At 37.6% G+C, this 12970-nt stretch overlaps 1 protein-coding gene across 1 annotated transcript; it reads left to right on the top strand.

Annotated features, from left to right (window-relative positions):
• Positions 1 to 8931: 8931 nt before the first annotated feature.
• LOC149839837 (histone H4) lies at positions 8932 to 9472 on the top strand. The gene has a single exon (XM_090002841.1). It carries the CDS (start codon positions 9000 to 9002, stop codon positions 9309 to 9311), a length of 312 nt encoding a protein of 103 aa, XP_089858967.1. The 5' UTR covers positions 8932 to 8999; the 3' UTR covers positions 9312 to 9472.
• The last annotated feature ends 3498 nt before the right edge of the window (positions 9473 to 12970 follow it).

Below are 12970 nucleotides of genomic sequence, written 5' to 3'. Positions count from 1 at the left end.
TGGTACATGAGAGTAAGTTTCTTCATAATCAATCCCTTCTTGTTGAGTATAGCCTTTTGCTACTAATCTGACATTGAATCTATCAATAGATCCATCTGCCTTAAGTTTTTTCTTGAGAACCTATTTACTACCAATTGCTCTATATCCATTAGGCAAGGTAGCTAGTTCCCAAACTCCATTCTTTTCTATGGAGTCCAACTCATATTTCATTGCTTTCTTCTAGAGTTCAGACTCATTAGAAGCAATCACATCTTTAAAACTCAAGTTATCAAGAGTTTCATCCAAATCTATGGAATAACATAATTTCTCACCCAAGAATATATAATAATCATTTAAATACGATGGAGGAGTTCTTGTTCTTTTTTGTCCAGTTATTGGTTGTGAAGTTTGTTCATTATTCATAATTGGATCGTTATGCCCTAGATCTTGAATGGGTATCCCAGGATCATTTATGATATCTAGAAAGACATCATCATCTTCAGGATAAAAAATGCTTTCTTGAGTTTCCAAGAATTCTATATCTCTACTCTCTATAAATCCTTTTTCAGGATTATATAGATAATATCCCTTTGATCCCTTTGGGTATTCCATGAATTTGCATTTGATAGTTTTACTATTTAACTTGTTGCTTATTTGATTAGGAATTAACACATGAGCAGGTGACCCCCACTTTCGTAAATGATTCAAGTTTGACATCTTACCAGTCCATAATTCATGGGGAGTAAGCTCTACAACTTTAGAAGGAACCTTATTCAGGATATACATGGCAGTGCAAATTGCTTCTCCCCAAAATTTCTTGGGAAGATTTGTATGGGCCAACATGGATCTTATCATATCCATTAAAGTTTTATTCATTCGTTCTGCTACACCATTCTGTTGTTGCGTATAAGGCATTGTTGTATGATGAGTTATATTATTATCAGTGCAGGTCTTAAACTCATCAGAGTTATATTCACCTCCTCTATCTGATCTCATAACCTGATTTTTTCTTCCTAATAATCCTTCAACTTCATGTTTGTATGCCTTAAACTTTTCTAGAGTTTCCGATTTCTTAGAAATTAGGTATACGTATCCATACCTAGAGTAATCGTCTATAAATGTGATGAAATATGATTTTCTTTCATGTGTTTCTACTGTTAAAGGTCCACAAATATCTGTGTGTACCAAAACTAACAAATCACATGACCTACTTCCTTTAGAAAAGGGTTTTCTTGACATTTTTTCCGATATGTATGGTTCACACTTTTCAAATTCTATATTTTTAAGGGAAGGTAATAAATTCATGTGAATTATTCTTTTCATTTTATTGATATTTACATGCCCTAACCTTAAATGTCATAAATATGCATCTACATTAAATGCACAATCAATATAACCAGAAATATTCATTGCATTCCTTGTAGAAGGAGTTACATTAAGATGAAAAAGACCATGGTTAGCATCATAGTGACCCCTGAGCTTCACTTTTTCATCTTTCCTAATAGTGACCTTGTCACCTCGAAAGGGATTTCAAAGTCATTTTTAACAAAGTCTCTCACTGCTAAAAGATTTCTTCTCATGAAAGGTATATAAAGTACATTTGTTAGTAGAAGACTCGTCCCTTCTACTTGAAGCTATAGGTCCCTATCCCAACCATATCACTATAGGTGTTATTTCTCATATACACCTTATGATCTCCAGGCTTCAACTCCTTCATTTCTACAAGTCCTTCCTTTGTCTTAGACACATGTCGCCCCTGAATCTATCCACCACCCTGGGAGATCACTATCTGCGATTAATGATTCAGATACAATGCATACTAATTCTCGTTCTCCATTTACTTGCTTTCTTGGAATCTTTTTCTTGGTTCTATTTGGGCAATTATTCTTGAAATGCCCAACTTTTTCACAAGAGAAACATGCTCCTCTGATTGCAGTCTTGAAGTTCTTGGTTTGCACTGAACACTTCTTGTTGAATTTATTCTTCTTAAATTTCTTAAAGAATGTGCCTGTAGGCTTGAACTTGTGAGAATTTGCTGAAAAGGATTCTTGAGTATTCATAACTTCTCCATTTTTGTCTTTTGACATGTGCTCTTACTCAAGAGCTAATTGAAGAGGGAGTTCTGTTACAGTAAGGCTTTTCTGGTTTAACCTCATGTCAATCGACACAATCTTTCATGTTGGAGGAAGACTATTTAATATAGTGAAAATTTGAATGTGCTCGGGAATATCATTTCCTGCTATGGCTAAGTCCTTAGTGATTACCAGCATTCAATTTACATGATCGACTACATTATCTGACTCTTTTATTTTGCAAAAGTTGTATTGCTCTAGAAGAAGTTGAATATGGGTTTCTGAAGTCCTATCATATTTTTTCTTGACTTCTTCCATCATCCTGTTTGCAGTGTCAAAATCTTCAAATACTCGGATGAGATCATCTTGCATAAATGTTAGAAGAGTTGCTCGAGCAAGTTGATAGTCTTCAATAAACTTGTAAGTTTTCTTCGCTTTTTCAGTTGATTTATCAGTTAATGAAAATTTTGCATTGTTCAATATGTATAAGGTCTTGTCATGTGTCAATAGATATTCTATTTTTCTTCTCCATATTCCAAAATTCGTCCCATTGAGTTTTTCGATTTTGGATAACTCAGCATGACTATTTGATTTGCCATTTTCTTAATTACGAACAAATATAAGAATTAATAAAGTATATTTCAACTGATATTTGTGACTAAAACTAGTTTTAATCTTTTTAAACTAGTTTATCATGCAATATGATCTTTAAGTATGCAAGAAACTCACAAAAATTGCTAAATTTAAGCACTTTTTGACAAAGATAAGTAATAGGTGGTTTTCTGAAACTCAGAACCGCTTTTCTGTAATTTCAGAAATATTTAAGAGGGGTTCTGTGTAAACAAAAACATAGAAACCTGTTTCTGCAACTTTCTGAGTTAATTAGAAAGTTCAGACACTTTTCTGCAATTTCCAAAAAGGCAGAAGCCTTTTTAAGCAAAACTAAAAGTAGAAACCTCAAAATAGAAATTTTGAGTTAAATAGAAATGTTTGATCCTCTTTCTGTAATTTTAAAGAAAATCAATGCCTTTCTGAAATTAAGAGTTTTCCTGATTTAAAAAAAAAGAAAGGAACCACCCTTTTGAAAAATAAGAAATGGTTTTTCTGTTTTTCAAGAAAAGGTAACCCCTTTTTTAGAATCTTTAATAAAATTTCAGGTTTGTTCTGAAACCTTTTTTTTAACCTTATAGGTTAAAACAAAGAGGAACCCAATTAGGGTTCCTTTTCGTTAAAAGAAAGGTTCAGGGGAAAAAAATCAGAGAAGGGCCGCCACCGCTGCCCGTCGAAGCAGTGCTTGATTTTTTGACAAAAATTCTTCCGGCGACTCCATTCGGCCTGCCTACGATTCCCAGGTAGCCAGAAACCCTTTCCCCTTCCTCTTTTTTGTGTTTGATGTCTTTGTAGAGGGAAAAAGGGGGGTTCGGTCGGTGTTCTGGCGAGTGCTCATGGCACTTGGCTATTCGTCGGCGGTAGGATGCCGCTTGAGACCGGGTGACCAGCGATCGACGCACGCCGTTGCAGGCGTCCTGTCCGACAGCCATCGCACGCTGCTGCAGACAGCTTATCCGACGGTTGTCGTACACTGTAGTACCCAACGACTAATCCCGTCAGTCTGAGGAAGAACAAGGAGCTCGCCGCTGCTGGAATCTCCGACAAAGGTTCCTTAGGCAGGTTCTTCCAGCCAGCGCAGGTAAGTCTCTACTCTTCCCCCTTCTCCTTCCTCTTTTTCATTTTTTTTTCGACAACGGGCGACAACTAGATGCTTTTTACGGCAACGGGTTGCAGCCGAATGTGATTTCTGCCGAGCCACCAGTTCCTATTCCATTTGGGCGTTAGTTGCTGCCACCGCATGCGATTTTTTCCCGACAATGGCTCGCCGGATCAACCCGTACCAACATTGGCCCGACTTTCTTCAGTCGCCTGCTACATTTTTGGTTTTCCGGCAGCAACCCTACAAGATGGAGGAAACCACTAAAACTCGATTTGGGCGTGCGTGGTTTCGACGCAAGCCAAAGTCGGTCCTACAATAAATTATTATTATTTTTTACCCTGATAAACTGAGTTTTCTTAAACAAAAAAAAATCTTCACTGACCTTAATCGCTTATTTTCTTGTTTAAATTGTTTCTTTTTCTTTTTCCTGGTGATGGTGATACAGAAATACTGACGTGCACACTTTCACTGACAGGGATCTATCAAGCCCGCACAACCTGGCTTTGATACCAATGTAAGAAAACAACTTTGCACGAAGCCAAAATTGCAGCGGGATGAAGGCCTCACAATTAAACTTGAAATCGTCAGGGGGTCCGAACTCTCAACTCTCTTCTTTACTTGCTATGAATTGTTGTGTATCTTGTGTTATTTTTTCATACACTGTTTCACTTGCATTTATAGATAAAGAAGAGAGTTCAAGCTTTGGGACACAACCCCTGAGAGAAATCCCTTCATCCCTCAAGAGTCTCTTCTCTTGAAATGTATCTATTCAAGAGACACTTCTCTTGGAACGTGGTTGTTGGAATAGCCACTCCAATAGTCACTTATGACCATATGACCTTATACCCTGAAAGCAGACCTTCATAGAGGATAGGTTGCCATCGAGTGATTCATAGACCCATACTCGAAACAAAACCTAATTTTTTGTTCATACACACTTTCCTGATTGAAAGTTTGACGGTTAATGATTGCAACTTCAGATTTTAGACTTCTGAATGAAATTCAGGAGCACGACTACACAAAAGTTAAAAATGACAAAAATCTTGGGAGTCAAAAACTCAGGAGATTTTGAATTTTTTCATAAATCTTGCATTTTTTCGATAAAATCTTGACAATAAAGAATAAATTTTAAAATATAAAAAATAAATTTTATAAGAAAAATATAAATAATGCACATTTAAAAATAAAAATCAAGAGCACACCATTCCATGTACGTGTATGCTTATCCACATCAAGAAGTTTGCTCTCCAAGAAGGACACAACTCCTTCAAATATATCTTTGGTTCAACATTCAACGGATAAACCAAGCATCCAAAGCCAGAGGGGGACCCTGTTAATTAGAAGCCTGCAACTTCAGATCCATCCCCGGGACCCATTGATGTGCCACTGGAGTTCGACCCGTAACCTCTCTAACAAATAGCACAAGATTTATAAAAAATCTTCTGATAATATTGTGGGAAAGTGCCTGAAAGTTTAAAACAGTAATTTCTTAAGAGATTTTCAAACCGTGACAAATATCACGATAGTTACGGTTTTAGCATATAATTATCATGAAAAGCCCCAAGATTTTTATTTTTAAATGTGTTTTATTTATATTTTCCTTATAAAAATTATTTTTATATCTTTTTAATTTATTACTTATTACTGAGATTTTACCGAAAAATGTGACATTTATGATTTTTTTTGAAAACTCTTGAATTTTTTTACTATCAAGATTTTGTCGTTTTTAACTTTTGTCACTATGCCCACAACCTTCCAAGGCCCTTCATGAAGATTACAAGTCATCTCGTCCGTCGATTTCAATCTAACCAGGAAAAGTCCATGTTAGATCGAAGCAAATCTAATTTGAGTTGCAAACTTTCATAGGGAACGAAGTTCCTGGAAAGCATACTGACATTTCACATGTTTTGGGGGTTCTCTCCAGAAAAATCGACTAGAAGCGTCTACTTGGAGAGTGCAAGCTCGATAGAGATTTTCAGCCAAATTTTATCGCCATTTTGAACTTCTATGAATTCCCACAAGGGCTTGTCCCCTCAACAAGACAACAATACGGGCTCAAGATCATGACGCAGGTGTGTGTGTAGCTATGCCTCGCGGCATCATGTTGCTCATCGCCTATAAGGGTAGGACGGGCCATATCCCTCTCTATTGCTTCACAAAATATAGAAAATACCTAATTAAACATTCATCTAATTGGAAAATCACAATTAAAAGCCCAAATGCTAATTAGACAAAAAAAACACAAGAAAATCTAAACCCTAGAAAAAGAAAAAGCACAAGGAGAAGAAGACAATCAAATAATATATGGGTGATGCCCTAGTAAGTAGGGGTGTCAATGGGCCTAGTTTACCCAGACCTGACTAGAATCAAACCCTATAGGGTTCAGGTATGGTGATAAATAAGAAGACTCGATTAAAACTCGGGTTCAGACCTGAAGGTCCAATTAATACATGGACTCAATTATAGTTTGTGAAGTTTTATACCAGACCCGAGTTTCGATTAAAACCCACAAATTTTCAATGTGAAAATGATAAAAAATATGATTTTATCGGGTATAGTCTGAGTTTGGTTCATGTAGTGGGTACAATTTTTATTATAGTGGATCCGATTAGACCCAGGTCTGAACCCAATACAACAACAACAACAACAACAACTACGCCTTCATCCCAAAATAATTGGGGTCGGCGATATGAACCAACAAAGAAAATCATTATGGGTCTTCCACATGAATCCTTCTCCTCCAATCATTTCTATCCAATGCCATGTCCTTGGTGAGGTTCAAAGCATTCATATCCTTTCCTATCACCTCCATCCATGTCTTCCTAGGCCTACCTCGAGCTCTTTTAACTAATATATTTTCTCATTTCTCCATCCTTCTAACTGGAGCATCATTAGGCCTTCGCCGAATATGTCCAAACCACCGTAAACGATTCTCTCTCATCTTATTTTCAATGGGTGCAATGCCTACCTTCTTACGTATCTCCTTGTTCCGAATCTTAGCTTTTATTGTATTGACACCCCTAGTTGTAACTGTCATCGGAAGAGAACTCAGCATCAACAAGACACCATGATCGACATTAACATATTGACTGGAACCAGGACCACACGTTTTCATAGGTGAGCCCTCCACATCCATTGCAAAAGCACTTGGTTTATCAATACCCGGCTTTCTCTCATTTACAACATTTTCTTGCCATAGAAAAAGAAATGCACAAGAAGAAGAAGAAGAAGAAGAAGAAGAAGAAGAAGAAGAAGAAGATCAAATGATATGTCGGAGAAACCGCCGGGCATCAGACAATCGGATGCAGGTGCCATGCCTACTACCTTAACCTTTGAACAATAGAGAGAGAGAGAGAGAGAGAGAGAGAGAGAGAGAGAGAGAGGCGGGGTTGGGGTTGGGCACATTGATTAAATAAACCAATTCACTTAGTGAACCTATTTTAACAACATTGCTTATAGCTTTAATGCTTTTAAATACTTTCTAAAAAATTTAAAACATCATGGTAAATCAGATACACTAGAATAAATTTGTCACGGTTTTACTTAAATTTTTATTTAAAACAGATATTTTAAGAAGTTTGCTGTTTTAAGAACATGCACGCTCACACATGGCCAATATTTGTGACTAGTGAGTAGTGACTACCACGTGTGTAACGTGTTGAGATGTCGACGGATCGGATGTGGGTCGAATATCTGACTGGATCTGAGTCCATTGTCAGATTTGCTAAAGCTAGTAGCTTCGGCTTAGTAGTTGGATTTGGATTCTTGTTGCGAGATTTACATCTGAATCTAAATCAAATTAACGTCACATGTAAAAACTCATATCCAATTAGCTAGTTGAGCTAATTGGATATCGATATTATAATAACTTCTCACATCCGATCTCACTCCAAATCCAATTAGGTCCACATGTCACCCATAAGGATCATACGTGACCGACCAGTATCCAGAAATAATGATGTTAATCGATTGGATTTTATCTGATATCTGACCGAATCCACATTTAGTCATATTTGGTAAGCCAAAATGATATCCAATTATAATAAAATGCTGATATTTCTGATGAATATCTGAATCCGATTGTTTGGTGTGTTATGATTTTTTTGAATTTTTTTCTGATTTTTTTTTATATTTTTAGAATTTTTGAAAATTTTGTATTAAAAAATTATGATTTTTTGACGATAAAATATGATACGCTATGCTACGTATATTTTTTTGGGCCCTGCTGATATGGGTGACCATACAATACTTACAACCTTGGGTAGAATTGTTAGTCTCAATGACAAGTGATTCCTTCAAGACTGGGATACCATCTGAATACAGATCTCAATTGAAACCAATTTAACAAACATCCGAATGGATCCAGTATTAGCTACATCTAACCCAAATAGGAACCATTTACATCCCTACACACAAAACACTAGTTCTGGTTAGGGGTGGGCAATGGGCCGGGTATGGGCCCGGATTTTAGGCCCGGTCCATTAGTGGGCCGGCTCAATGAGCCTAAGTTATAAAAAAAGTAAAATTATTTTTTTATGAAATCTAAAAATCAGATAGTAGCTTGGGTACATGAAAACTTTTTAATTATTTTTAATTACCTAATTAACTGCATTAATTTTAGAAGAAAAATAGTTAATTGCACCAAAGGTTAATTGTACACACACATGGCTAGGATTGTTTTGTGTAAGAATCTTCTTATTTGGGCCTGCCCAAACTATGAGCCTTTCTTTAAACCCAAACCCGTTACGAAGCCCTATAATAAATGGGCTGAGCCGTTGACTGGTCAATGGCCTGGTCAGCTCAGTCCATTAGCAGGCCGGGCTGACAGAGTTGACCGGCTCGGCCCTATGCCTAGTTCCGGTCAGAAACACTACCCATTTTCACACACACTCTCTCTCTCTCTTGAAAAACACAAAAGAATTCAGTGGCTGTCACCATATATCTATCCACCGACGACTAAGCAACAACCAACAACCGTCGATATTCCAAGATCGATGTTCCAAAATAACGGACGGTCTTCGACACAGATCGATACTCCACGCCGTCCGATCAAAATCCCACCCGCCTCGAAACCGTCAAATTCAAGATTCAAAATTTCAAAAAAACGGCCAGATATAAATAAACCCCTTCCTCCCTCCCATCTCACCAACTCTCTCCGACACAGAAATCTCGAAAACGAAGAAGTCTCTACGATTTCGAGATAAAGCAGGAAAATCAATCACCGATATCCGGAAAAAATGTCAGGAAGAGGGAAGGGAGGGAAGGGTCTGGGGAAGGGAGGAGCGAAGCGCCACCGGAAGGTGCTGAGGGACAACATCCAGGGCATTACCAAGCCGGCCATTCGCCGCCTCGCCCGCAGGGGAGGCGTGAAGCGTATCAGCGGGCTCATCTACGAGGAGACGAGGGGCGTTCTCAAGATCTTCCTTGAGAACGTCATCCGCGATGCCGTCACCTACACTGAGCACGCCCGCCGGAAGACGGTGACCGCCATGGATGTCGTCTATGCCCTTAAGCGCCAGGGCAGGACCCTCTACGGCTTCGGCGGTTGAGATTGGGGTCCATTCCTCTCCTTTCTCTCTTTCATGTTTCTCTTGTTTGGTGTGTGTATGGTCTCTAAATGTACCCATTTGTGATTTGATATCAATGTTCTCCAAGGTTTCACCTGCAAAATCACTTGGGTGTGCTGTGAATTGATTCTTCTGTTGCCTTTCGTGTTTGGGTGTCCTTTGTTGATGTTAAAGGGGCGTAAAGAGAGATGGAAATGGGAATGGCATAATGGACTAATGGGTGGTGGCGACGAAAATTTAATTTCTTGATTGATAGTGATGTGATTCAAAAGGATTCTGTTGGTTGTCCCCTTCCTGTGTATGAGGTTTGGATGCGCGATTCTTAAGAGTGTGCTCGTGTATCGTGAGAAGTAGTATCGTACGAAAAGTTTTTCTTCAAGGGTATGTTTGCGTGTCACGGAAGAGGGTGCCACGGCACCTTCTTCCACTCTTTCCTTTCCACGGAAAGAGAATCGTTTCACCCCGCGCCCCTCGGAACACTTAGCTGAAAAGGGGTATCCCATGTATTTTGGGCTCTCTTTCCTCGGGAAAAGAGAATCCTTAGTTTGTTTGGTCGCAGTGGGTCCTGTGGAAACGCATGCCTGTCGATGCGTTTCCGATTAAAGCTCCCACTGTCCGTGATAAATAAATGGACCCCAAATGTGTGAACGAAATATCCAACTGCAATGGTTGAAATGTTTTGTATATTCATGTGCGTTGGTTACCCGTGCGGAAATCGGTGAGAATTTTCTTGAGTTATCGGAAAACGTTTTCACATTGCAACAATGATCGATGCCTTGGTGACTTTTTTTTTTCAATGTTTGTTCCGTGTTTTAGAAAATCACCACTTTCATAAGAAAATTGGGTTCTTTTTTAACAGATCCTTTCCCTAATCTGTACATATGCTACGAATTGGGAGTTCATTTAGATTACTTAGGCTTAATTTTCACTTTTATATTGCCCTAATCTTTTCACATTCCTCATCACAAGGATACGAACATGACTGGTGACACGATACGAGTATGAAATGCTTTAACTCACAAATCTTTTGAAAAATAGGTCATCATGCAATTTGATAATTTTTTTAATTGATTAAAAAATAATTGTACAGGCTCCCTGGTGGGCAGGTGTTGGGATCAGGTGCAATCACAGTGCACAAATGCAATGTGCCGCTCTGCTGTTGGGCTGTACAACTTAATAAAAATTATTTAAAAATAAAATACAGGGTTTTTTTTTTCACAATAAATATCATGTTTAAATCACCGTATTTACGATATTTGTTACAACAGCCTCTTATTGCTAAAACACTTAGGGTCCCTCCTATCCACCTGCTTAGACCTTGCGGCAAGAGACGCCACCCATGGGTTTCGAACTTGTGACGTCCTGTCAACTTAGTGACAATCACAAGTCGCCCTACCAGATTAGCGGAGCCCTTGTGGGCTTATGTATACATTTTTTTCATATGCAAAAGCAATACTAATCATTACTTGTTGCCATGTTTGTACTCTCTAGATGTGCTGACCGTGGTCACGCGAGGCATTGGTGATGGCCTTGGCCGGTCACTATAATATGAAATAGTGACGGCTGAAGCCGTCACCGATTCATTACACCAATCTGTTTAAAAAATCCATTGGTGACGGCTGAAGCCTCCACCAATGCTGTTTCCATAATAACGACATGCATTATAAATGACAACTTATCGTCTGCGATATCAAGATATTTTATTGTTTTGTGTTTTTACCAATGTTGTCAGTATTGGAATCATACCTGTATCGTTTGGGCCAGCGATTCAGGTCTATCGGGCGATATCGATAATCAAATGTATCGTTATGAATTGAAAAAAAAAAATTAATGTCAATCAGAACGTGACAGATGTTAAAACCATTCAAATAAAAATAAAAAAACTTAATTTTAAGCTATTTTTTACATTTATTAAAAATAGCCAATTCAGGTTAGTATTGTACCGGTTTTCTGGCGATACGATAAGTGGCCGATACAGACAACATTGGCTTTTACTGACAAAGATCCAAAAAGATAAATTAATAAAAAATGTGAAAAATATAAGTGGAAAAAAGAACAAAACGTTAACCAACCACGAGCAAGAAAAAATAGTAACCAACATTTTAACAATATTGACTGTATAAATGAAAAATAATATCGCAGCAAAACAGTAAATTTTCAACTAAACGATTACATTTTGATATTATCCAAATATCGTGATATTTTGGTCTTTTAAAACGGCAATTAAAATATCATTTTTTGATGGTGTCTTCAAAATAATGCTAGTGTCTTCAAAATACATTGAATTTGAATGCTTTGAATGGTCTCTCTCTCTCTCTCTCAAGCTATTCAATCATGTTTCAGTGTTTGAAACAACGCAGCCCCTGAATTAGGAAGATGTTCTAATGAGGGGTTTGTAGAAAGTGTCACATGAACAGAGAGCCACCAGTCCTGCTGGCTCTGCCTGCCATATTTACGGTCCCTGTCCTGACAGCGTAAAACTTCGAGGGCTTACCCTTCAAACCTACTCTATATCTATAAAATCATGCTTTACATAGAAGTATAGATGGTGGTAGTGGCTAGAAGTATAGATGGTGGTAGTGGCTACTGGATGTGGCTTCAAATAGATCATACCCGAGGAGTTCCAACTAGAGGAACCACCTTAAGCCAAGCCAATTCTTAAGTTGTTCAGGCTTGACCTCGAGATTGTCTTAAGCCCTGTTAGCCATGCTTGCATTGTATTGAGTTCGAGCTCAATCACAAAATTTTGAACAACTTTTGTAGCACTAGCACCTATTGCCAGATAGGTCACTAATAAAGATAAAATTAAATGAAGACGACTTCAAAGGAACTGTAGCATTAGGCAAAACAAGCTAAGGAAATTGTCTATCGACCACGGATTACAAAGCTAAGCAGCTAGTTTTACAACCTAGGTAAATTCACAAGCAAAAGATGCAAAAAGGTTTTTAAAAAATCAAAAACTTGTAATTTTTAAGTATATATTAAGGTACTTGGATTTAAAAAAAAAAGGAAGTAAATGCATGCAAGTGTGTACATACACAATTGTGCATAATAAGGGAGTTGTATGGCATTGATGAAGAAAAAAAGAAGTCTACAAGAAATATACCGGATATAAATTCACCTCCCTTGCATGATCAACTTACATAGTTAGACAAGATATAAATTCACCTCCCTTGCATGATCAACTTACATAGTTAGACAAGATAATAATAGTTTCAGAAATATTATCAAAATGTACAGAACAAGATAGTTTATCACATAATATGGACAATCACATCCAAATTCTCATCCTTGTTAGACAAGAATGTTAACTTACATAGGTTAACAGATTCTCATCCTTGTTCACAAATGACCACCTTGCTTGAACCAAACCCACATCCAAATTGTCCTAAAATCACTATGGAGATCAATCTGCAAGAAATGCAAAGATTAAAAAAAATAGCGAGGCCTCAAGATGTATGGTTGAATTAATAGCACCAAAAATAATCCCATAAATATATACATACATATAAAGTTATAAACACGAAGACATACTCACAAGATATACATACTTTTCAGTATAGATGAAGTGGCATTCAACACTTAGTCAGCTGAGGAAACAGTCGTCCCCAATGCCCAAACTTTTCATTGATCAAGTTCAA

This window comes from Nuphar pumila, chromosome 4 (assembly GCF_984573655.1).
Source record: "Nuphar pumila chromosome 4, dmNupPumi1.hap1.1, whole genome shotgun sequence".
In the NCBI taxonomy this organism is placed as follows: Eukaryota; Viridiplantae; Streptophyta; class Magnoliopsida; order Nymphaeales; family Nymphaeaceae; genus Nuphar; species Nuphar pumila.
Note: the sequence above shows the minus strand (reverse complement) of the source record. Positions and strands in the feature narration are given on the sequence as shown.

What these genes read in the sequence shown, in the direction of transcription:
- LOC149839837 (XM_090002841.1), top strand. Translation starts at nt 9,000, where the DNA reads ATGTCAGGAAGAGGGAAGGGAGGGAAGGGTCTGGGGAAGGGAGGAGCG.